The sequence below is a fragment of the Chrysoperla carnea genome, chromosome X, assembly GCF_905475395.1.
Source record: "Chrysoperla carnea chromosome X, inChrCarn1.1, whole genome shotgun sequence".
NCBI lineage: Eukaryota > Metazoa > Arthropoda > Insecta > Neuroptera > Chrysopidae > Chrysoperla > Chrysoperla carnea.
In genome coordinates, this window is record NC_058342.1 from 21,852,657 (window position 1) to 21,880,295 (window position 27,639).

The window sequence follows — 27,639 nt, forward strand, 5'->3', positions numbered from 1 at the left end:
TTCATTTTTCAAATGGTATATGTTAGACCCGTGCGCACGAGAGGGGTTTTAAAGGTCAAAGCCCCTTCCATTGAGAATCTGTCCACATAAATTTTGAATTAACGATATAGTCCTCCTGTAAATGCACCCATTTATGAGACGCAGTTCCACTGACGAATCTGATATCCATGCATATTTTGAACTCGGTACATTCTTCAACTTTGCCTTTGAGTCGAATACTTCAAACAGAAAACAAGGATCATGGCAAAACTATCGAACTGGCTGATGGTGTATAACATATTTTGAAGAAAAGAAGAGGAAACGCTGTAGAAGAGTTTCCGTTTCTTTTCAAAAAGAGAGAAAGCTTTTCAAAACCATACGCCATATCTGCGATGAATACGACATAGAATTCGCTTAACGCTCGAATATACAGACTGATTCAGTTGAAGATTATAAATCGATTTTTGAATCATCGCAATATTTTCTCAAATTTACCTTGTCTCTTTCTCAACCAAAAATTTTGATGAAAACTCATACTCGACTTTTTGAACTAGAATATTCAATTTGGCATGATGATTTCCGTGACATCTGGGTAGACGAAGTTCAACTTTGGTGGGAACGAATTACCAGACGGAATAACAAAAATTCATTGGAAGCACTCGATATTTGCAACAAAGATGCGTTTCCGAATGTCTACCAAATACTCCTTTTACATCGCGGTGTAGAGGTTAATGTACACAGAGATTTATGAAAAGTTGTTTTCTGTAGCTCGCAGAATTGACTAAATGAAAAATAGGGACTGTATATCACATTTTGACCCAATTAAATGTTCTCTTGCGAAATGGCTAACAAAAGTTTGAGCCCTTCTCTTGGGTAATTCCTGCGTACGGTCTGGTGTACGTGGTTGAAACTTTTTCTATCTTTATATAATTTTTTACTATTTTCGAATTATGAATTTTTCAGATTTTTTGTGACCTATGCTACTGTTATCCTCTGCAATAAAATTACGAACGCTATTTAACAAATAAAACCAAAAAAATAATAATACTTGAATAATAAAACTAAGAAATAATTATAAGTTTGTATATCAAGAAAAAATCATTCAGTTTCAACTTATGCAATAGTTAGAACACTAACACAATAATAATGCATAAAGTGTTAGAGAAAATGACTAATTTTAACGATATTTACACTTTCGATTAGGATCGTTATACGAACAACTTTGAACTATTTAGAGATTTCTTCTCTGTCAATTAACCAATGATATGCAATCTTAATCTTTAGTAATAGTACAGAGCTCGCAACGTCGGCAAAACAAGAATTTTATTATGACTGATTTTATGATATGTTGTTCTTCTTGCTCTTTCAGTTAGAGCTTGGGCCATCTGGCTGGCGGTAGTGGTTGCTTTTAGTACTGCGTATCCTAAATGTACAGGTAATAATCCTAAATTTTAAGGGTATTTTAGTATGTCTGTAATTTTAATATTATGTTATTTAAGTATACAAAAAACTAAAATTAAAAAATTTAAAAAAAAAAATCAATAGCATTACATAAGATAATAAAAAAAAAAAAAATGCTGACTGCTGCTGGATTCGAACTCGGAACTAGTAATCACTAAAATAATATAAAAAATACTGGCGCCTTATCGACCGGACCGTGGGCATCTAACACACATGTAAAACAAGTGAAAACAAACGATTGACTGAGTTAATTGTTGAAATACCATGCATAGTCAGTGTTGATTTCTTTATCACATTACACATACAAACATGTGACACATACATAACTGATAATCAAGTATAGTACATATTATAAAATTTCCGCCTAATTGGCGCCCTCACGGGTAAACAGTGATGTTTACGAAAAAATGTTTCAAACAAAAGTTGTTTAATTTTTGATAAGGAACATTTTTTACATTTATACTTTTGTTCTATCTCTAACGGTTTACAAGATGGGTCCTACGGACCCAAGACCCAATTGACCTATGAAGCTCATTTACGAACTTGACTTCACTTTTTACGTTCTGAGTACGCTGTAAAAATTTCAGCTCGATATCTTTTTTCGTTTTTGAGTTATCGTGTCCACAGACGGACGGACGGACAGACGGACAGCCGGAAATGGACTAATTAGGTGATTTAGTGAACACCTATGACAAAATTTTTTTCCTAGAATCATTATTTTTAAGCGTTACAAACTTGGGACCAAACTTAATATACTATGTATATTTCATATATACATGGTATAAAAAAACATAACATAAGACATATGTAATACAGAATACTAATTTCATTAGCATTGCAACTTTTATTCAAGGTTTAGCAACCGAATTAAAGGCTGGCAAATTAATTTTAGATTTTAGTATACCTAAATAACATAATATTAAAATTACAGACATACTAAAATACTTTTGAAATTTAGGATTATGACCTGTACATTTAGGCTGCGCTGTACTAAACGCAACCACTACCGCCAGCCACATGGCCTAAGCTCTAACTGAAAGAGCAAGAAGAACAACATATCATAAAATCAGCCACAATAAAATTCTCTCTCGAAAACGTTTCGAGCTCCTATACTATAATGTTAACTACAATCTGATTAGATAACTTAATTTGTAATTTATACTCGCATGTTTTTTAGACTGATTTATGGTAAGTGTAGTAACCGAACAATGGAAGGTAAAGGGAAGGAACACAATCTTAAATGGCCTTTTGACTAAAAAAGTGTCCACAAAATAACATTAAAAAAAGAGGCGTTGGTGTAGTGGGGGTTTGTATATGTATGTTTGGACCTCTGGATCACTATTGCACATCTTAATTTAATACAATTTTAGGGTCACTTTTTTAACAGAGATTGTGCGCCCTTACCTCTACACTCCATAAATCGAACCGAACGAATAGTGAGTGACAGTGTTGGCAGACATACTGATTAATGTATGCAATTTCATGGTTTTTACAATTCCCAATCCTAAGGCGTACAATCCTGAGAAAAATACAATAATTTTTAACGATAGCAATTTTGTAAATAAAATAATTTCTACAACATCTTTTCAAGAATAATTTATATTCCCGCCATTAGCCTTGGATAAATGTATCCTATTATGTCTAAAAGACAGCTTGGATTGAGTTTGTTAACTATATATATCCTACCGGGTTACCCACTGGCAACCAGAACTTTTTCGTTCAGGAGCCTTTTTCCAGTGAGATAATGCAAAAATTTTCCATACGAAAACTATTAATGCTCAATGACTGATCTTACCGAGTCTAATAAAAAATCATTAATTAAGATTGATGAATCATTAATCATATAAATATTTCGCAAAAAATTAATTAAGATTGATCAAAATCCACGATGTCGGTAAAACATTATGGGCATAAAATATAATTTACTAGCTGTGAACTACCCACTTTACTAAGCAACATCCCCACTTTCAACCCCTCCCTCCATTTCCCCCTTGCGTAGAAGTTTTGTAATGTACACGTCATGCTCTTTTATTTTATACCCCGCTTGGGTAAAATTGAAAATATTCGATAATTCATTACCACTTTCTCGCTCCACCTTTCCATCCCCAAAAGTTAAAAATAGATAAAAACAAGTGAAAACATACAATCGACTGAGTTAATTGTTGAAATACCATGTATAGACAGTGTTGATTACTCTATCACATTACACATACATACATGTCCCACATACATAACAGACATTCCCATATAAAGCATATTATCCAATTTACGAATAATTTGCGCCCTCACAGGTAAAAAGTCATGTTTACGAAAAACGGTTTCAAACAAAAGTTGGTTATTTTTTTATAAGGAATATTTTTTACATTAAAATTTTTTTTCTATCTCTAACGGTTTACAAGATGGGTTCTACGGACCCAAGACCCATTTGACCTACATTGATCTATTACGAACTCGACCTCACTTTTTACGTCTCGAGTACGCTATAAATTTCATCTTGATATCTCTTTTTGTTTTTGAGTTATCGTGTTGACAGGCAGACGGACAGACAACCGGAAATGGATTAATTAGGTGATTCTATGCACACCTATACCAAAATTTTGTGTTGAGTTTAGTAGGTTTTACCCTTTGCGTTCAAAAAGGGACACAATGATTTTTTAAAGAAAGAAGAATGGGTCGATTTTTATTGTTATTATTATTATTATTATTAATTATATATATATATATATATATATATATATATATATATATATATATATATATATATATATATATATATATATATATATATATATAATTAATAATAATATATATATTAATATTATATCACGATTTCAAGTGAATTGCCTTAAAAATTTAGCTCGTAAGTAAAACCGTACAGAGTTATCAAAAAATAAAATAAACGTTCAATATAACAAAAATTAAATTTTATAGAAATAAGATAATAAATTTAAAAAAAAAAAAAAAAATGTTAATCGCTGCTGGACTCGAACTCGGAACTACTAATCATTAAAATAAACTTAATTCAAGCGCCTTAACGACCACAGCCATTTACAACACTTAAGAATATCAGAACATAAGATATATATTTAACAAATGTCACTTATTTTTCATTACTTTTTCGCTTTTTTTCAAGGTTTCACAACAGAATTAACGTTTGGCAAATTAATTTTAGGTTTATGTATACTTAAATAACATAATATTAAAATTACAGACATAATAAAATTCTTTTAAAATTTAGTATTAGGACCTGTACATTTAGGATATGCAGTACTAAACGCAACCACTACCGCCAGCCAGATGGCCCAAACTCTAACTGAAAGAGCTAGAAGAACAACATATCGAGCTCCTGTACCATAAGTAGACAAGGACATCAATTTTTCTTCGATCATAACCTTCAAATTTTAGTTATTCTAATTGCACATGCGCAAATTGTTAAATTTCTTAATTCATTTTATGGATAAGGTGTGTTATTATACAAAGCAGTTTTAATAATTAAAATTGAACAACATAGAAAGAGATATTATAAGAAATATTATACGAATACAATAAAATAATGGATGGTAAGAATATCTTTTAGAAATTTTAATGATAATAAAATAAAATACGTATATAAGATAATTGACATAAATACTAAAACTTTTACGTTGCTCTAAAAAATTTTATTTGTTGTATTAGTTTTATTTGTAAAAATCTATTTACAAAACCAATTTATATAAAAAGAAGTTTAGCTAAAAACTACAGAAACGACAATTAAAGTTTCTGTCAACAAATTATTCTGAATTAATTTATAATTTTAATTTTAATATTCTTTCACATCTAATGAAAATTTATTTATTAAAAATTATTAATCAAAACTTCCATGACAACCAACAACCTACTTGTAATACTGAAGACATACTTTTCTTTAAATACGTAAAGGTGAAAATATTAAAAATGAAAAATTACTTTTAGAATTGAGAATCAAACAAGAAGAATTTGATGACGAAATAATCAAAATTGAACAACAATTACACACAGAATTGATCATTAAAAATGAAAGTGATGATGAAATGTTTGAAGAAAAAGAAAGTGATATAAATTATCAAGAAAAACATAAACTAACACCTACTGAAGAAAAACCATTTTCTTGTGATGGTGATACTGAGGAAAAATCATTTACATGTCATGTTTGTGAGAAAAAATTTAACCGACAAAAAAATTTAGTTCGGCATAAACGAACGCATACTGGGGAAAAGCCCTTTTCATGTCATGTTTGTGAAAAAAAATTTACCCGACAAGCAAGTTTAATTACTCATAAACGAATACATACTGGAGAAAAACCATACTCATGTAACGTTTGTGAGAAAAAATTTAACCAACAAGCAAATTTAATAACGCATAAACGAACACATACTGGGGAAAAGCCCTTTTCATGTCATGTTTGTGAGAAAAAATTTTGTAGAAAAGTTAATTTAATTGAACATAAACGAACGCATACTGGGGAAAAGCCCTTTTCATGTCATGTTTGTGAGAAAAAATTTACCCGACAAGCACATTTAATTGCTCATAAACGAATACATACTGGAGAAAAACCATACGCATGTAACGTTTGTGAGAAAAAATTTAACCAAGAACAAAATTTAATTCGACATAAACGAACACATACTGTGGAAAAGCCCTTTTCATGTCATGTTTGTGAGAAAAAATTTACCCGACAAGCAAATTTAATTATGCATAAACGAACACATACTGGGAAAAGCCATTTTCATGTGAAGACTGTGGCCTAGTTTTTGTCCATCAAAATGAATTAAAAGATCATAAAAATATCATCATTTTACTAAACAAATAAATATTTCAAATCAATTTATTCATTCATTTTAATTTCACTTGTTTTTTATGTATTTATAATTTTCAAATTAACATAAATTTTCATTTCATATTAATTTTACTTGTTTTTTATGTATTTATAATTTTCAATTTTCAAATTAACATAAATTTTCATTTCATATTAATTTCACTTGTTTTTTATGTATTTATAATTTTCAATTTCCAAATTAACATAAATTTGCATTTCATATTAATTTCACTTCTTTTTTATGTATTTATAATTTTCAATTTTCAAATTAACATAAGTTTTCATTTCATATTAATTTCATTTGCGCTTTATGTATTTATAATTTTCAATTTTCAAATTAACATAAATTTTCATTTCATATTAATTTTACTTGTTTTTTATGTATTTATAATTTTCAAATTAACATAAATTTTCATTTCATATTAATTTCACTTGTTTTTTATGTATTTATAATTTTCAAATTAACATAAATTTTCATTTCATATTAATTTCACTTGTGCTTTATGTATTTATAATTTTCAATTTTCAAATTAACATAACTTTTCATTTCATATTAATTTCACTTGTTTTTTATGTATTTATAATTTTCAATTTCCAAATTAACATAAATTTGCATTTCATATTAATTTCACTTCTTTTTTATGTATTTATAATTTTTAATTTTCAAATTAAAATAAATTTTCATTTCATATCCTTTACAATTTTCATTCATATCCTTCAAATAATAAAGTTTCCCTCTGAATCCAAACCACTTTTATTTACGTCCGTGAGAAGAATTACATTCCCACTCATAGTTTGTTACCGCACGCATTTTCAACCAATTAAATTAACCAAATTATTTACAATTTTTACTGTCAAAATCTAGCCCGGGAAAAACTGGATTATATATCAGAATATTTCCGATGATTTCTTTTTTAATTAAATGGAATCATCGAGATTTCCTGATATATAATCTAATTTTTCCCGGGTTAGATTTTGACAGTAAAATATACACCGGAATTCCTATCCACAATTTGACTTTTTTTTTTTTTACGATTTCTGAATGAGGCTAGTATGAAACGAAACCCAATAAAGTTAGTATATTATTAGGTTCATTAAATCTACTATTCGAAGCTCCTAATTAATTAGAAACCTTCCATACTTTTATAGTTTAGGTAAAAATTTCTCGAAACTAAATTAGAGAATATCAGACCCTTTTTATCCTCTTAATATTATCAGATGGGGTCTCTTGAAATTGGCACTATATATCACAACTCAAAACTACATACCAATTGGAAATTTGCCATCTTTCATGGTTTCGGAGAAAACTTTTGAACACGAACATTTTGACCGTATGTAAATATTATTAAAGATTATTTTGAACAAAATCAAAAAAATTTTGAAACTGCTGTTTTAATTATTTCTTAATATAAAATTGAAAAATATGTGACTTCACACCAGAGGGGAAAGTGGTTTTACAAATAAGATCACCTGTGACAAAGACGGTGGAGGGGATTCAAAAAATCATAAAATTTGTGTAACGTAATTTATCGATGGCTCTTAAGTTATGAGAAAAGCTCTGGGGACTTTGTGCGAACACCTTATAGCGTACGGCGTCACGTCAAACCTCAAAATTTTATGATGGTCGTGATTAAAAAGTTTTTTCTTAACTCGGTTACAATAACTTACATTTGCTGTTCTTTGTAAAAACGGAAATAGAAGTTTAAAAAGATAGGGACTTCTATTTGAAGGTGAACGAAAATTTGATATGAAGTCAAAAAAATGCATTATTCAAAAAAATACTTGACAGGAAAGTTTTTAAGCCGTCCCGCTATTTATGTGATACCCGATATTATAGAAATCAGCAAGCGAAAATTCCGTTAGGGTTATTGTCTCGATATAGAGATAGTGTCAGAAAATTCATGAAAATTTTTCTTGTACTTATTAAGGATATTATAAGTACCATTTTAATTACCATAAAACTTTTTGTACTTATTAAGGATATTATAAGTACCATTTTTATTACCATAAAACTTTTTTAACAATGATTTTAATTATAGAAAAAAAATTTTAATAAAAAATACTTTTTAAGGGACAAGCTTTTATTGTACTAAAATATCTTAAAATATCAAAAATGAATAGGAACGCCTCATCTACTCCACATGCCTAATTACTTTTCGATTCATCCTTGATATTAAGCGCCTCAAGCTTTTACAAATAGTCAGGTATGAGTGACTTATAGATAAAATTATTTTCTACTTTTTAGTACTATAAAAGCTTGTCCCTTAAAGAGTATTTTTTATTAAAATTTTTGATTTAAGGCTAAACAAATGTATTTATATAAAATATGGTGGAAGCGATGGGAAAATCAGGACGGCGCAACCTTACCATGCATTGTCATCCAAACTAAATGTGCATGCAAAATTTCAGCTCAATCACTTGAAGATATCTACTTCAAAATTGAGTTCAAAGAATCCACCGTAACATACATACACACATTGCAAGTTAAATAAAAGCTTTTAATAAAAACTAACCTTTATTTTCAAAAAACTTACTGAACATTGATATATTTGTTATGAGTTTAAAAAAAAAAACTACAACCAAAATTATTGACAGTTTCATTATTGAGATATAATAACGCAAAGTTAATCAATTTTATTATTGAACAGAAACAACTATAGTTAGATTATTGGTGGTTGAAAAGAGATCTCCATATTAACAAAATTGTAAACAACACTTAGTACACAATACAGTGGAACCTGGTTAAGTGAGACATCAAGGGATCTGCAGTCTCACTTATAGCACTTACTCAGTGTCTCCACTTACCCAGTGTTTCAGATATCCAGGTATAAATAAATATCTGTATCATTTACAGAGGGTTCCATTAATCGAGGTCAGAATACAGGTTGTTCCAGTTATAGAGGTGTGATTATTAAATAAAGTATTAGCAATATCATTGCTGCTACAAAAATTATGAATACCGAGCCTTAGCGCGAAATCTAGTGCCTTTTCTTTAATCGTCGGTTTAAACGTCACTAAACGGAACGTTTTTGCTACGAAGTTGCTTGACACATGTTAGCAAACACTGTTCAAGTCCAGGACATTCTGATAAACGTACGCGTTTTAGTTTTCTTTGTCCTTCAGAACATTGCGATTGAATTTTATCTTTATTCTGAATTATTCTACAAAGAGTAGATTTAGGTACATTAAATTCGACACAGACTTCATCGTGTATCTTCCAACTTTCATAAACGGATATTAACTTCAGTTTTTCATGTACTGATAACGAATTGAGCCTTCATTTCGGCATGTTTCAAATAAACATTCGTATGATAGTAAAGCAAAACTAAAACTAAAAGGTCATTAAGGCTCAAAAAAACTATGTTATCTCAGTTCTCAGTTACAGAGGTTAATGCATATAAAATACACTCGTTGTCTTAGTTATAGAGGTAACTATGACGATAAAATCAAAAGAACTAATCCCAGATATAGATATTTGCTTCGTCCCACTAACAGAGGTAATTCAATGCCAAAGTGTTGGGACCTCAGAATGAGTTCCAGTTATGGAGGTTTCTCACTTATCCAGATCCCACATAACCAAGTTCCACTGTATATTGTATGATAAATAGTTGCGTGGTGTTAAGTTAAAAATAACACATTATTTGATTGCAAGCACGTATTTAAACTTTTTACACTTAAACTTATTTACAATACTGTAGGGAGACAAACACCTTAAGATCAAAAGTAGTAGGTTCACGAAAAACCGCCGTTTACGGTTCTTATTCATTATACAGTTAAAAAAATTCCCTAGAATAGTTGAGAGCCCAGTTTTGACTAATTTATTAACATGATATAAACGATCATTGATCGATTTTCTTTCTGAATGCAAGCCATTCACTACAATACATTATAATATAATTAATTATTTGGATGCAGAAAAATACTTGTCGTTAAATTTATTGACTATATCAATAAAATTATCTATATCACTCTTCTTTAATCTAGAATTCACTGTTATTCGAATACTTGGTGGAACTTTACAGGTTTCCATACTTTCTATGTACACTGATTTGGTAATTGCAAAGCCGTTATTTTCACACTAAAACAAAAATTAAATCTCAAGAAATGAGTCAAAACACATTTGAAGTTTATGAATTTTCAAAAATGCAATATTAGCTAACCAGAGGTTCTACACAAAACCGAAAAACATACGTGGTCAACGAGATAAAAAAATTTGGGTATCTATAGTATAACCTAAATGTCAATATAAAATACAATAACACTCACATGTTGTACTAGTTTATCAAGAAATTCATTTGCTTCTTTTTCATTCTCGAGAGATGTCGCATACAAATGTTTGATTGGTGACAATTCATTTGAATTCGTAGACATGGATTGAATTTTTTTCAATTGATTATGCATGTACAAACAATTTTCTCGTAAGTTATCCAAAATATCGGGATTTTTTTCAATAATATTTAATGCTTCAATTGCAGCTTGACAAAGCAGAGGAGGACTTGAAGCAGAAAAGCAATAACCTGGAATGAAAATAAATTTATAACCCTAAAATTATAAACAAATTAGTACAAAAGAAATGAGCCTCTCTGCCGTATACAAATTTTGGTTCGAAAATTGAGACTTTAAAAAAAAGGAAGAATAGAGGAGCATAACTCATCCATTCGTCTAAAAAACACTGGCACAACCTTAGATCATATATTTTAAATAGATGAGCCCAGCGTATACTAAGTATGTATATTTTGGCTTCACAGAGTAGATTAACAAAGACAAAAATACAATATTCAAACAGCTGACGGAGAAACACATAATACCGAGGGATGGTATTCAATGCGCATGATCGTATGACTGGAATCAGCTGCATCAATGATCTGTTTATATTTCACATTCACAACATGCATAAAAATTTATTTTGTTTTAACGTTCAAAAGAGTAATATTGTTAGATAATTTTGTGTTGATTCTATGAAAAAAAAATTTTTAAATGGTGAAAAGGTAATTTGTACAAAATATACTGTTTTAACTTTATTTAAAAGTGGTATAATCTTATTTTAAATACGCGCCAGGATATTATGTTGTATATTAAGACATGCGTATTATGACCATGCTTCGGCATTTATTATCCTTGTCAATCTAGTTTGAGGCGTGGTTCTCACTCTGTTAACAATTCCAGTAGTGTATTTTCAAAGGGCGTAACAGTGTTTTCAGACCATTGCATTTTAAATGTCCATGAATTTGATGATAAATTCAAAATTTTACACACATGCGAGAAAAGGAAGATTATGAACGTTTTAATAGGGTTGGAAATTTGGAAAAATTAAAAAAAAAAACGTGTAACGATAAAAAGGATGCGTTACGAACTAATATTTTGAGTCTAAATTTCAAATAATTTTCTTTAAATTTTCATTTGTTTCCAAGGTATTCAAGAATAACGTCCAAAAATTTTATAGAACCACGGTATTTATTTTGTTATAAACAAATTTTGTATAAATTAATTTAATCTTTTGAGAATGACCGAAAGTTCGAATAATTTTGAGATAGTATAATAAAACTTATAGTCATACACCAATAATAAAATTATAGTATGTGCTACCATAAACCAAATATAAACTCAATTAAATAAATTTAATTACGTTTTAGGGTCTTAAGACTATTTACCACGAATCGAAAGTGAGTAAGAGTAAAAATAATTGTATCAAAATCATACCTAAGCCGGACAATCTTTGATGTTCAATTATAAAGTGAGATCCAACACAAAATCCACCAGTGCTTGCAATACTTGATTCTAAACTTGAAACTATCAAATCCACTTCAGTAACTCTCTTGAAAAAAAAAGGAAATATTTGTTTTATTTAAAAAATTGTTCAATACTCGTTTGTTACAGTCAATTCTGACTGGAAAAAACAATCAATATTGATATTAACGGAACCTTCCAGTAAAAATCAATTTTGATTAAACAAGATTGTTTAAAGTAAAACTTTGACCAAGAACTTTATATACTTTATTATAAATCCAAACTTTTACTTTTTTTCAAAACTTTGTGTATTTTATATAAGTCAAAGTCAATCATAAATGATTTTCAAAAGCATTTCCTACCTCAACACATAGAAACTCGTAGAAACGGGAAGTCAACACATCTCGGTTAAGGTATTGCGAGCCACTGTTACTTGGTGGCTGCGTTCATACGCTGGAGAACATCACCGCAAGCATTTCAAATCTACTACTCGATCAAAATCAGAGTCGACCGCTCACTTCTAGTTTCCCTCAAGTAAAAACAAGCAATACCTCCGTAATAATATCCGCCTGGTAGCACAAGAAATTTTGTGGGCATTGTGAGTATTTTACCAAACTCATATGAAACCGCCGAACCTGGCTCAGACCCTATATTTTGAATCGAACGCCTTGATATCGGATTAACATGTTAGATAATTAGAAGAGATTTTTTAAACGGTAATTCCAGTATTGCTACAATACTTCCTCAACAGTCAGAAATTTTTAGCGTTTTCAATTTTGTGGTAAAATTGAAAACAATTATCTTTCGTCCTCTCTTTTCCACCAGGGAGTATTTTTACTGAGGAACTTGTTTCCAAAGTTAATGCTCCGGCAAAAACTCAATTCGAATATCGATTTTTTTGGTAGAAAACAAATTCTGTGTATAATAAAAAATAGTTTGTAAATACTTACATCGATATTAAAATGTTCAGTAATTCCTCTTCCAGTAGCACCCAAGACTCCAAAAGTTTGTGATTCATCCAAGAATAATCTTAACTTATATTTGTTGCGAAGTTCAATAATTTTGGGTAGAGGACACAACGATCCCGTATTAAAATAAATGCCTTCAACAATTAAAAATAATCGTTGTTTTTTTGCCTTTTTAGGATTCTTTTTTGATTTTTCCTCTTGGATTTTTAACAATCTTTCTAAATCTTCCATATCGTTATGTTTAAAATAATGCACAGTGCTTCTGGATGCTTGAATACCTTTTTGTGCTGGGAAACTAATCATTTCATCCGTAAAAATAACATCGGCACGTTTACAGTATGCAGGTATGGCTGAAGCGATTGTAGAAAATCCATATGAATAAATAACAGCGGCTTCTGTGTTCATAAATTTTGCTAATCTATCTTCTAAGCTTAAATGTACATCTAATGTTCCATAAAACCCTCTGGGTCCACATGACCCAACACCATATTTATATATTAATTGTGTTGCATTTTTACGTAATTCCTCATTTTCAAGAAGACCCAAATAATTATGCGTTGCAAGGTTTAAGCATTCTTTATCCTAAACAAATAAAATTGATTTATTTTATGGACGAAAACTATTCATCCTTCTTTCGTTGTAGATAAACAATAAAGAAAAAAGACGGTAGAATTGATCATATTGTCGTCGCTTGGATAAGTAACCGATTTCACCCACATCATACATGTAATTGTAAAATGTAATTTAATAAATAAAGATTAACAAATAATGATGTGGGTGGCCTCTGTTATAGGCGAATGTCAGAAAAACGAAGGTTAAACCCCATTATTATTGTATGGGTCATTTCATAAAAATAGGATAACTTATGAACTTAACTTGTATTAATAATAATTAAATCATTATTAGATTTCCAAGTGGTAATTATGGTAGAAATTAAATCATTGTACCATCTAAAAAGGTCTATCACTTAAGGTGTACGAGCACCAAGGCAATTTTAAATAAAAAGCTTAATTTTTTTTTATATGAAGTTGGACCTAAATAAATTATGAAAATTTAAAGAGGGAGAGGGGTTGGTAGCGATAGAGCAATTTTGGATAAAAGGATTAATTTTTGTCATATGAAGTTGGACTAAATCAATCCTGAAAATTTTAGGAGAGGTTGTCCGATTATTTAAATAAATAAATGACTTCAAAAGTAGTCATATTTAACATTAGTTTTATGGAAAAACGGTAGATGAATGATATGTTTTCATAGATTTCTCCAAAACTAATCGGTGGAAATTCAAACAATTATTTTTTCTATGGATGCATTTAAATATATTCTTTCGAATAAATATAAAATAATGTGGGGTCAAGTTTAAATGATTTGGGTAACAAATCTGGGTAACAAACTACCTTAATATAAAATAAAAGCATACTTACATTAATTGTTACATAATAACCAGATATTCCATTGACAACTCGATTTTTTAACTTTGGATTATCATCACTTTCTTCACATATTAAAGGTTCTGGATTCCATTCATTTATAAGTTTTTGACGTTCCTAAATTAAAAATCATAAATTTTTATTTTAAGCACTATAACTATTCATTATCAAAGTTGAAAATAAGGCACAAATAATTTCAACCCTAATTCTAAAATTGCTTTGGTGCTCGTACTACCTTAAATCATCTTAATTTCTCGCAAACACCTAAATAGCACTTTATTCCATCGTTACTTTATACCTGATTCGTCCTAGTTTTAGAGAGACCTGATTTTTAGATCCGCTGTTTTGCGAAATTCGAGGCTTTCGTTTATTAATTAGGCAATTTTATGATTCTGACCGTTTAGCACTTAATAAGCACCTAATTGTGTTTCCTTACCACTCATTATTTCATTATTATTATCATTGCGTTGCTAGCATCACAACTTTGAATATTGAGTTGCGGTTTAACTTACAGAGTAACTAATTTCTGACTTTAGTACCTAATTAGCACCTAAAAAGTACCTAATTTTGTCTTTTTTAAAATGCGATTTCCGTACTTTGCATCACTGGCGTAACATAGCTCCTACAATCTCATTCTACTCACGCTAACTGTAGGCAGTTTTCAGTTCAACAACGTGCATATTTCATTCTCCTACGTCACCTTGGCAAGATTCGAAAAAGAAATTGCCTGAAATATTTTTGTATTTTATTCCCTCTAGCGTTCACACCACTGCCATTAAAGTACAGCTCCACCCTGTTGAGTGGGCCGATTGTGCAGCTTATATTCCGCGTAGTCTACATATTACAGAAGCAATTTAAACTTAAATTTTTTTGATGTGACACAAACGATGTTCACTTTAAAATGAAACACCACACAAACACAGTATTATGGTATATTTTAATTAAACAATATCTATTATACCGATAGGCTAGTAACGTACAAAATTAATATAAGAAATTAAAAATAATTACGTACAGCTTCTGATAAAATCTCATTTTTAATGGGTTTTTTCATTAGATACCACATTGCAAAGAAACCTATAATAATTTCCAATAATGTGAAAATTGATGCCTAAAACAAATAAATATATTTAAACAATTATAAAATAAATATTTTAATATCAATTCATTACTTCTGTTAATTTTGTTATTAAAAGTCCTGATATATCCATTTTTAATTATATATTATTTTAAAATTTAGTATCCATCAAATTCTCAACCAATTTTTTACTTTTTGTATGTGCTGTCAAAATTTAGTACATAGGTAACTTTGACACCACTAGATGTCACTATAATTTTTGATCAGTACTAGAGTACTAAAAAGGAAGGTACACTCGACCGCCATTTTAGTGCAAACATATGGAGAGCAGACATAACAATCACATGTATTTTGATGAATAAAAATAATATTTGCCACCCTTTACAATCATGCCGTATACAAAGTGCTTTTTGTTGACATATGCTTGAAACTCGATAAATTAATTTGATTGAGGAAAGTGCTTCCAACGAAAAATATTAGTTTCAAAGGGACACACACCGGTATCGAATTCGATCTAAGTTTTCAGGTTAAATTAATATCTCACTCTGTTTGATAACTGACAAACAATAGATGAGCGCTTTAAATTAGAAAGTTGTTCTTTATAAATACATTGAAATACACTCCTTGTTCGGTGATATTTTTGGAGTTTTACATTTTATTTTTTATTAATGTTAATGTTAATTAACGGCAAAGCATAGATAAATTATAGTAGTGGGAGACTAATTATTGAAATATATTATTATAATATTAATATAATCAATTGATTTTAGAAACAGCATACATTTGGATCTGTTCCAATTTTTCTTTACGCTTGGTGTAACCGTGAGGGGTTTCATAATGGACCGAAATTGTCGTTGGTCCAAAAGTGGCTTTTATGGCTTCCTCCACTTTTACAAAATTAGTAAGTCCAATGTGCACTACTATTGGTGTTGGTTTTTTATGTGGAGTTGCTGACGCAGCCGCACTATCTTTAATATCTCGTCCAGGTCCGTATTTGTTGTGGACCTCAGTAATCGATCTCTTAGCGGATGAACTCTTCTTCCATAGGAGTTGATGTTGTCGGTGTTGTGTTGATCGATCCTTATATAGAATACTAAATTGTCAGCAAATATCATGGGCTACATTTTATTTATTTATGTTTTAGTAAGGGTTCCAAAAGATGCTAAATTTATAAAGCATACAGCTGTATTTACGTCTATTTTTAATGTCTAAATTAAATTGATTACAGAATGCCGCCCAAATTTTAAAACGCTGTAAATATTAAAATAAAATTATGTTCCTAAATCTTCCCAAACGATTTCCAATTGAATAAGAACAGTTTTAAGGCAAAATAAAACTTAACATTTACATAAATTATAAAATAAATTATTCAGTGATATTTGAATATTGGCGCCATACTGCTATATAACAATTAATGGTTCAGGTGTACGGTTAATTAACATAACCTATCAATCAATTAAAAAATAGGTGTAATTAATTAATTATACATTCCCAAACTCTGAAACCATGTTTATCGTAATTCCCAAATGATTTCCTTTCGAAAAACATAAAAATTAAGTGGATTTAATTTCCTACCTGCTAACTATACGCTGAAAAAAGAATCATTAATTACAGGAAAACTAATAATTCCCAAATTCTAAAATTATATTCCCAAATCTTCCCAAACGATTCCCAAATGAATGGAAATAGTTTGAGTGAAAAATAACAATTTTATCTGCTAACTATACGGAACTACTTAATTACTTGATCACCAGTCAGTGTTTCCAACTCTCAAAAATTTTTCTCCTTAAAGCTTCAACCAAAAACCCCTAAAATCCCTACAATTACTGCGAGATTCCCCTTAAAAAAAAAAAAACATTATTATAAAAATATATTATTAATAAAATAAACAAATATTATTACATTAATTACATAATCATTTATAAATAATTAATCAATAATCAAATACCAAATTGAATTATTTGAAATATATAATTATTCGTTTGATTTTTTAATCACAAAAAAGTGAATATTCGAAGTTGAAAAAAAAAAATTCCTAAAAATATAATACCCCTAAAAAAATCCCATTAGACTTTTTTAATCCCTAAATTTGGGGAAAAAACCCTAAGTTGGTTACCCTGTCACCAGTAAACACGAGTAACATTCCGTTTTTTGATTTAAAATTCGGCACTGCACATTTAACTGTCATAATTACAACTCAACCAAAACCTACAAATAAAAAAATACACACTAAAAAATAATTTTTGTGATTTTACTGCTTTGAGCTATTTAAATGAATTGGCCAAGTTTTAAGCTGTAATTCAATATAAAATACAATGGATGGTAATAATTTTTTTAATTATGATTATTTATATAATATTTATTTTAATGAAAAATAAAAAAATAATAATAAATGAAAATTTTGTTTAGAATTGAGAGTCAAAGAAGAAGTTATTGAGAATGACGAAAATGAACGAATTAAAATCCAACAAGCATTGCACACAGAATTAATAATCAAGGAAGAAAATGATGATGATAGCCAACAAGAAAATGATTCTTGTAATGAGGAAACATTATTTGAAATGAATTCAAAAAATAATGAATTCTGTGACAACGTTATTGAAAATGAACGGATTAAAATCGAACAAGCGTTGCACACAGAATTAATAATTAAAGAAGAAAATGATGGTGATAGCCAACAAGAAAATGATTCTTGTAATGAGGAAACATTAGTTGAAATGAATTCAAAAAATAATGAATTCTGTGACAACGTTATTGAAAATGAACGAATTAAAATCGAACAAGAATTTTCTGACAAAATTAATGAAAATGAAAGAGTTGAACAGGAGCTACACTCACAACTAATCGTAAACTATGAAAATTATGATGAAATGTTTAATGGAACTGAAACCGCTTCAAATAATCAACAAGTGTTCAACGAAAATTATTTTTGTGAAATTTGTGATAAAACATTTGAAACTAAAATTAAATTGTGTAAACATAAACAAATACATAATGTGTGTGATCGTTGTAATAAACAATTTAACAAAAAAGGAAATTTAATTCGACATAAACGCATTCATACAAGACAAAAAACACTACTATGCGATGTTCGTAAAAAAACATTTAGCTATCGAAGCAGTTTAGTTGAAAATAAACGATTACGTACTGGAAAAAGATCTGTTTCATGTGATGTTTCTACTAAAAAGTTTACCCGGAAATCTCATTTAGTAGAACATAAACGATTACGTACTAGAAAAAGATCTGTTTCATGTGATGTTTCTAATAAAAAGTTTACCCGGAAATCTCATTTAGTTGAAAATAAACGATTACATACTGGAGAAAAGGCTTTTTCATGTGATAATTGTAATAAAAAGTTTACCCAGAAATTTAATTTAGTTCAACATAAACGAATACATACTGGAGAAAAGGATTTTTCATGTGATGAATGTTATAAAAAATTTACCAGGAAATTTAGTTTAGTTCAACATAAACGAATACATACTGGAGAAAAGGCTTTTTCATGTGATAATTGTAATAAAAAGTTTACCCAGAAATCTCATTTAGTTAGACATAAACGAATACATACTGGAGAAAAGGCTTTTTCATGTGATAATTGTAATAAAAAGTTTACCCAGAAATCTGATTTAATTCGACATAAACGAATACATAATGGAGAAAAGGTCTTTTCATGTGATGAATGTTATAAAAAATTTACCTGGAAATCTAGTTTAGTTAGACATAAACAAATACATAATGGAGAAAAGGTCTTTTCATGCGATAATTGTAATAAGAAGTTTATCCGAAAATCTAACTTAGTTAAGCATGTTTGTAATAAAGCATACAAACTTAAAAAGAGTTTAATAAAGCATAGACTTGTAAACTTAGGTCCACCGTACGCATGTGAAGACTGTGACAGAGTTCTTCCCAATAAACAAAAATTAAATAATCATGAACATAAAAATATTATTATTTTAATAAACAAATAAATAATTATTAAAAATTAAGAAACAAGTCTTTTATTTTACAAAATCTTTTATTTACAGAGTTGCTACTTCTCCGACAATTCCCGATATCATAAAGCATAAAGCCTACAAAGTCAAACGACCAAAAAAATCCAATGGTGTCACATATGATAACAAATTTAAAAAAATTATGTTACTTAAAATTATTTTTAATTCTATATTAAACTAGGCCAGATCTTAGTTACAAATAAATTTTTTATAAAAAATATTGATCGGATACCGACTTACATTTTTATATTATATGTAAGTTATAATTTGAGTCAATTTTTACTCAAATTGGGTTAGATCTGTGATTTTCATTTGATCATATAAAATTTCATACGTGAAAACAGTAACCTGATTTATTTTCCCCAATGTAGGCAGCTTTATATTAAAAACTTGGTTTTTATGGTGTTAGTTTTTTATAAAATAGAATTCTATTTTAAAATTTATGTAGAAATTTACTATTTATTTATTTAAATTTATATGTAAGAGTAGATTATTCGATCGGATGTCGACTTACATTTTAATGTAAGTTATGATTTTAAATCAGACCATATAAAAATTTTGCATTTTGCACAAAATACTTTCAAAAAGGTTCGTTTCTATAATGTCAAAATGTAGGTAGCTTTAAATACATGTTTTCTTCTCGACACCAGATGTCAGCAATAGGAAAAAAACATGGCCGCGCCCATATGAACAAGAAATTCGATACCCCTTAATAACAAAAATAACAAGACACATGACTGAAGCTATTAACGATTCATCTGAAAAAAAAAATTCACTAATGAATATGTGCAGGAAGTGTTTCAATGGTTAGTTGATTACTTTTTAGTAGAGTCCAAAGAATTTCTTCATACAGCGAATAACCCTGGGAATAAACAAGCTGATAAATCTAGAATACAAAATCTAGAACAAAATTCAAAGATAGAAAACAAGTGACAAATTAACCAAATATATATTTAAAACACCCACTAGAAAACAACAATTATACTACAATATCTGGATGACCGAGAAACGACATACACCAATAGATGTCAGGCACAGTCCTATTTTACATTGTATGTTTCAATTTTTCATGAAAAGACGGATAAAACGACATTTCTGATAAATGAAACCTAGCTACATAATTACTCTTGAAGGCATTAGTAAATCGGAATTCATATTTTTATTATAATTTTAGGTTATCTTGATATTACGTATTTCTTGGGCACTTCGATGTTAGTAAATCTATAAGCCCAAAAGACAAAATGTAGAAGATCTTGGCAACCGGTAATTAAATTATATCACATTAGTTTCATTTTTAATTTTTTATAAAAAGTAACAATTTTATTCAAAATATCATAATTAAAAAAAAGTTATATAAAATTTATATTAAATTGTATATCAAATTAGTTACATTTTTAATTTTTAATAAAAAATAACAATTTTATTCAAAATATCATAATTTAAAAAAGTTTTACAAAATTTATATTAAATTATATCACATTAGTTAACAATTCTATCCAAAATATCTTAATTAAATCAAAGTTGTATGAAATTTATATTAAATTATATCAAATTAGTTTTATTTTAATTTTTTAATAAAAAGTAATAATTTTATTCAAAAAATCTTAATTAAAACAAAATTGTATAAAATTTATTTTACTTATAATTTCTAATGTGTAGAAAAAAATTCTGATCCCAAACTGTGGCCTTTAGATTTACGCAAATAGCAAAAAAATATATTTTCAACTATTATAAGCATTTTTTGTCCTCTGACATTTTTTCCTAAACGTCACCGTTTTTTAATAAGATACAACCGATCAAAAAAATCAACAAGTTCCTTATTTTGATGAAAATTTGATATTGGCAAAATTAACAATTATTGTGTGGTTTTGATCAAATATTTGATTCAAAACCAATTGGAACTTATAATTTGGACCTTTCTAAACAATTTTTATTGTATGACTTTTTGCGTTTTAATGGCGGCGTTTTAATAATAAAATTATTAATATAATAAAATTGCGCTTTTGTAGGCTAAAATTTTATCAAATAATCTGACGATTATCGAGTAGTTTTGATCAAATATTTATTTAGAAAACCAACTAAGTTTATTTTTTTGATTATTCTTAACACTTCTAGCAGGTTAAGAATTTAAGAAACTAAAAAACCAATTTTATTACATTTTCATCGAAAATTTTTTTTTTTTACATTTTTTTAATCGCCTATATCTCCAAAACGGTGAGGTAAGGTAAAAAAATCCAAGAGACAAAAATGGCTTAGAATAGTCAAAAATATCAAATAAGTTGTTTTTTAATTAAATATTTGATCAGAACCATTCGATAATCGTCAAATATTTGATAACAAAATTTTAGTCTAAAAAAGCGAATTTTTTTTAAAACGCAGACATATGTCGAAAAAGGTGAGGTTAGATGAAAAAGTCTTTCAAAACATTGTTTAGAAATGTCCAAAATATATGATACAAATCGTTTTGAATCAAATATCTGATCAAAACTATAAAATAATAGTATTTTTATACGAATTTTTTTTTAAGAAAGGACAAAAAAACGTTTGGTTCAAAGTATAATATCCAACAGATTTTTCGCAAAAATTTTCATTTCAGATTTTGATAAAATTCGTTATATAAGCAAATGTTTCAGGGGATAAAGCTATGATCAGATTTCAGCTGATATTTCGGAAACTATTCATTTCATCGTTAAATATTCGAAGATTTTGAATTTTATTATAGATCAAATATATGATACATAACGAGTTTTATCAAATTCTGAAACAAAATTACAATATTTAATAAAAATTCCCAAAAATTAAAAAAAAATTTCATTTCCGTATAAAAAAAAATTCATTATATAAAAAAATTTAGACCCCAAAAATACAAAAATCAAACAAATTTTCCATAGTCCATGTCTCAAAATAAAAAATATGGAAAAAAAAAAAATTACTCTGTTAACAAAATATAGACGACGCCACATGACGAACTCCTAAAATAAATAAACTATCCTCTAAAATCAACATTGGTATGCCTTAAGTTCGTAAATGAAGGGGTAATTTCCGAACAATCAAATTTAGTGAACAAAATGACTTTATTATAAAAGATCTTACCTACAAATTCTTGGATAAAATTTCGAAGACCGATAATTATTTATATTTTAATCATCATCATCCGTTTCCAAACACTGATTTTCCAACGGATTTTCAGGAGTTGATGTTATCGAAAGAAGTGATATTTCAGCACCATTATTTATAAGTTCTGTAAATACACGTCCCTTCAGTGATTTTTTACAGTCATCTGATTGCCGTAATTTCGCTATATTTACTGTCTGTTTTGGTGAACATTGTCGTGGTCTGGACCGTGGAATATTTGGTACAGAACCTAGCGTAAGACTGTTCCATGTTAATTCTGTTCCTGCTCGATTTTCAAAGGTAGAACTTCTTTTTAAACGAGTACCTTGTGGGCAAATAAATCTTCGACTTGTTCGAATTTCGTAGCACTCCCGTGAAGTTAAATTGTGCAACTGTGAGTTGACACTGCGTGAGCTGTTACAGCTGTCACGTGGCTTCATTTCAATCATTCTTTGGACAGTTTTATACTCATTAAACTTATGGAATTTTTTATTAATTTCAATCAGATTGTTTTTGTTTAATTTGTTTTGTGTTATTTCGTCATTTTTACAAACGAGAGCCGATGGTTCAATTTCTATTCTTATGTTAAGATCCATATACATGCTTGAACTCGAACTGGTTTCAGAAATACCCATAATGGAATTAAGTTCCATACCTTTTGATATCGATGGTACCATGCTTGAACTTGAATTGGTTGCAAAAAGCCACAACGGAATAAGGAGCCAAAGATTTATTTCTCTTCCTCTATTTTCTAGGCTATTTCTTCGAATAAGCTCGTTTTTATTATTTTTTAAGTTTAAATTTTGGTTATAGTTAAGAAATGTTGCTATTTTATTAAACACGATTTTATCCGGTTAATCACAGACCTCCTAAATTATTTATAGACCTTCTATGATGTTTTCTATGAAAAAAGATTTTTTATTAACCTTTAGTCAATAGGGCTTTTCATTTTAAAATCACGATTCACATTTGTTTCGTACTAAATAATTTATAACCAATGTGATAAAATGAATAACAAATATCTTCTATCTTAGTCCTACTTATTGCTGTTAGTACGAAAAAATAAATTCTGCAAATTCTGCACTTGCGCATATGACATGATGAAAAGGTCTATTACATACTTGTTTTATTTAAGTTAGGTAAAATTTTCGAGAGACAACGCAAAATCAATTTACTTGGATTTTTATGACGTCATCCAGTAACGTAAAAAACATTTTTTTGATAATTTAGCCAAAGATCAGATATGTAAAATTTAATAAAAATTTTGAAACTTGTGACCCTTATTTCTACATCTAACTTCTATTAAATGAATAAACCTTCTATGGTGTATAGGCAGTGTTGATTACGCAATCGTTTGTTTTTTACGTCATGTAAGCAAAGAAAGATAGTCACTCTTACACACACAGTAAAATAGTATCTTTCTTCTCACTTCCTCAGTGTACATAATAATAAACAAACACTTGATATAATACAATATACGTACACATAAAATATTTCTTCTACCCTAATTTGCGCTCTTACGGGTAAACAGTGATGTTTTCGAAAAAATGTTTCAAACAAAAGTTGTTAATTCTTTAATAAGAAACATGTTTTATATTTAAATCTTTGTTCTATCTCAAACGGTTTACAAGATAGGTCCTAGGGGCTTAGGACCCAATTGATCTGTGCTGCTCATTTTTAACACAGTACTTTATCGAAGAAATCACAATATTAGTAATTGTAGAAAAATTAATCGGTGAATGAGCTGCAAAAAAGTTTTCATCATGGAGAAAATTTATCACAGAATCTGTTTATGGAAAAAACACATTATCTTACGGCGCTTTCCAAAAATAAAACATAAAAAAGCTTTTTTTTGACGCTTTTACGATATTTTTAGAACATTTTCTTACATTTAAGCAGTTTTTTTTTAAATTTGTTCATAATTTTCAGCATTTTTGTTTGTTCGTATATTGTTTATTTATGGAAAATTAAATAAAAATGCATGCTTTAAATTGACAATTCTCCATGTACTATTTATGACTCTTTTTTGTTTCTACTAACATTTCACTATGTATGAACGTTTGTTCGATATTAATTCAAAAAACTTACTGTTACTTTACAAATACAATACATGTAGGTACTTGAAAAAAATATCAATCACATTCCATAAAAATTCGGCAATGTTCGCGTAGCGAAAGGGGCACCGAAAGAAACCAAAGTACCACTTTAGTTTAAACAACCTATATTTTCTAACATTTTGTCTGTTTGACATTGTCATCAAAATGGTGAACGATCTTACCCACATAAATATATTATACTCTGTACGTGAGGAAACCTTAGATTTATTAAAATGATTAACATGTAACAAGTCTTTGTAGATGTCTCCTTGCATCAAAGACTAAAAACAATTTTAAATGAGGTTAAAAAACTGCCAAGCAATTCATTTCATAGCATAAAATAAAATACTGAAAGATACTTTTGTAATTAGGGAAGATAATTCGATATTAAATCACATGTCAGACAACAGCAGTGTCAGTGTTAATAAAAAGGGGGGACGGATTCAAGAAAATGAGGAGCTTTTAATTGCAATGAATTATGAAAACATAAAACTTGAAAAAGAATTAAGAACAGAATTTATTAATAAAGATGAAATATTTGATGGAAGTGATATTATCGATATAATTGAACCAATTAAGGAAGGGAATGTTCCATTGGAGCATAAACAAATAAAGAAGGAAATATTAGACGTAAATGTTACATTAAAACATGAAGATATTGATTTAAATGAAGACTATTACGGCCAAAAATATCAACATCTTGAACTTAGCCAGCAATTAAATACTGAATTTATAATTAAGGATGAAATATTTGATGAAAACCTTTTAGAACATCAACCAAGCCATAGTGAAGACAAAAGTTTTTCATGTAAAGAAAGTGATAAAATAATTGAAAATAAACGAACTCATATTGTGGAAAAAAGTTTTTCATGTGAAGTTTGTAATAAAACATTTACCCAGCCAGGTAATTTAATTAGACATAAGCGAACTCATACTGGAGAAAAACCTTTTTCATGTGAAATTTGCAATAAAACATTTGCTTGTCAAAGAAGTTTAATTATTCATAAACGAACTCATACTGGGGAAAAACCTTATTCATGTGACGATTGTGATAAAACATTTACTTGTCAAAGTAATTTAATTACACATAAACGAACTCATAGTGGAGAAAAGCCTTTTTCATGTGAAGCTTGCGATAAAAAATTTACTCAGCGAAGCAGTTTAAATTTACATGCACGAATTCATAACGGAGCAAAACCATATTTATGTGAAGTTTGTGATAAAACATTTGCTTATAAAAATACCTTTATTGATCATAAACGAACTCATACTGGAGAAAAACCTTTTTCATGTGAAGTGTGTGATAAATCATTTATTAAGAAAGGCAATTTAATTGGACATAAACGAACTCATACTGGCGAAAAGCCTTATTCCTGTGAAGTTTGTAATAAAAAATTTGCTTTAAAACATACTCTAAATGATCATAGGCGAACTCATTCTTATTAGAGAAACACGCTTTTCATGTTAAGCCTGTTAGTGTGATCAAATAAAAAAAAAATGGCTTCAATTATTATTAATTCATTTTATTTACAAATAAATACTTTAATTATTATTAATTTCATTCATTTTTTTTTTTTATATATAAAAATAAATTTTTATTTTCAGATCGTTTCCTCCCTTGCCCAAACTACTTATACCTACGCCCGCGAGATAAGAATAACTTTTTTCCACTCATTTGCATAGAAAATATTTTTTTACCGCACGCATTTTCAACCAATCAAATTACAGTAACTTTTTTAATGTTATTGTTCTAGTTTTCCCAAGAACTCATGAGAAAGGAAGCGTATGGTTAGGCTATTCTGAAAGGAGGCTGTGTTCCTAATTAAAGAATATATTTTTAGAAAAAAAGGAAAAAGTGCGACTTATATTAATTGTAGGACGCCAAACTTTAGCTAAACTGTAATTTTCGCTCAAAATGCTATATTTTTTGTAACATTTCTATTTTGTTTTTTCTTCTATGGAGCACATACAAGAAACACTTTCTTTTTTATTAACCGACGAAAAACAAAAAGAGGAAGATTCTCAATTCAGCGCGTTTTTTTTAATGTATGATTATGCATAACTTTTTACAGAGTAGTCCGATTTTAATAATAGGAATTAGCTCCTAAGAGTGGGAAAATACTTAGGGATGATTTAATTTTTTTTTTTTATATATGATCACGCATAACTTTTTACAGGGTAGTTCGATTTTGATAATTTTTTATTGTATACCTCATAGCTGGTCTCACATAAATTTGGGGAAAAAATTCCTATCCTAAAAATAAGTATCATTCATTGTTCACTCATAGATTTTAATGCTGACTTGTGTATTACAAAAACTCACTAAAAATAATAATAAAATAAAAAAAAAACGCAAAAAATAAAACCGGCGAAATGTACAAAAAATTTAAAAATAATTTTTAATGAAGTGACTCCAATCAATAATTTCCTTGTGAGCAATGACGTTTCGAAGTCGAATGAATCAATTTTTATTTAGCTAAGACAACATTATCAGTTCGGAGTTTGGAGTTAACATGCTTATAACAAGATTGTTCGAAAGTGCAATCGATTGGCTGTATCATCTTTTCACAATGCCTTAAAACTGGCTACCAGCCATCTGCCTTTAGATGCAACTTACTCTTAGCATGGATAGCAGTGATCTAAAATATAATTACGTTTCACAACTAAAAACATATTTTCAGATGGTTATGAAAGCACCTATTGACTTCTGAAAATCTTGCTGTTTTAAAAAACAAAAAAACCTATTTAATACAACGATTAAGCGAGGATTATTTAATTGGATCAAATCCGCATAAAACAGTCATCATTTACGCCTTTGTATTAGTATATAATATCTAATAATACCTTCTTAGATACAACTCGCACAAGTATTACAAAACTCAGACTCATTTACCAAGCCAGAACAAGCAATAACAAAGTGACTCATTTCTACGCCAACGACAATAGCTACAACATACAAAACA

At 28.7% G+C, this 27,639-nt stretch overlaps 3 protein-coding genes across 3 annotated transcripts; 2 read left to right on the forward strand and 1 right to left on the reverse strand.

The window, feature by feature from the left end:
- Window positions 1-4,993: 4,993 nt before the first annotated feature.
- Window positions 4,994-6,206, forward strand: LOC123303006 (gastrula zinc finger protein XlCGF71.1-like). Its single transcript, XM_044886099.1, has 2 exons — window positions 4,994-5,000; window positions 5,392-6,206. Exons 1-2 carry the CDS (start codon window positions 4,994-4,996, stop codon window positions 6,204-6,206), a joined length of 822 nt encoding a protein of 273 aa, XP_044742034.1.
- A 2,678-nt stretch (window positions 6,207-8,884) lies between these two features.
- LOC123302250 (serine palmitoyltransferase 1) lies at window positions 8,885-15,590 on the reverse strand. The gene is made up of 7 exons (XM_044885107.1): window positions 15,569-15,590; window positions 15,412-15,507; window positions 14,391-14,513; window positions 12,952-13,551; window positions 11,975-12,089; window positions 10,541-10,791; window positions 8,885-10,352 (listed from the first exon to the last, which is right to left on the reverse strand). The coding sequence occupies exons 2-7, from the start codon at window positions 15,460-15,462 to the stop codon at window positions 10,176-10,178; spliced, it is 1,317 nt and encodes a 438-aa protein (XP_044741042.1). The 5' UTR covers window positions 15,463-15,507; window positions 15,569-15,590; the 3' UTR covers window positions 8,885-10,175.
- Window positions 15,591-24,628: 9,038 nt separating this feature from the next.
- On the forward strand, window positions 24,629-26,172 carry LOC123303007 (zinc finger protein 678-like). Its single transcript, XM_044886100.1, has 4 exons — window positions 24,629-24,638; window positions 25,206-25,484; window positions 25,581-25,654; window positions 25,778-26,172. Exons 1-4 carry the CDS (start codon window positions 24,629-24,631, stop codon window positions 26,120-26,122), a joined length of 708 nt encoding a protein of 235 aa, XP_044742035.1. The 3' UTR covers window positions 26,123-26,172.
- Window positions 26,173-27,639: the final 1,467 nt, after the last annotated feature.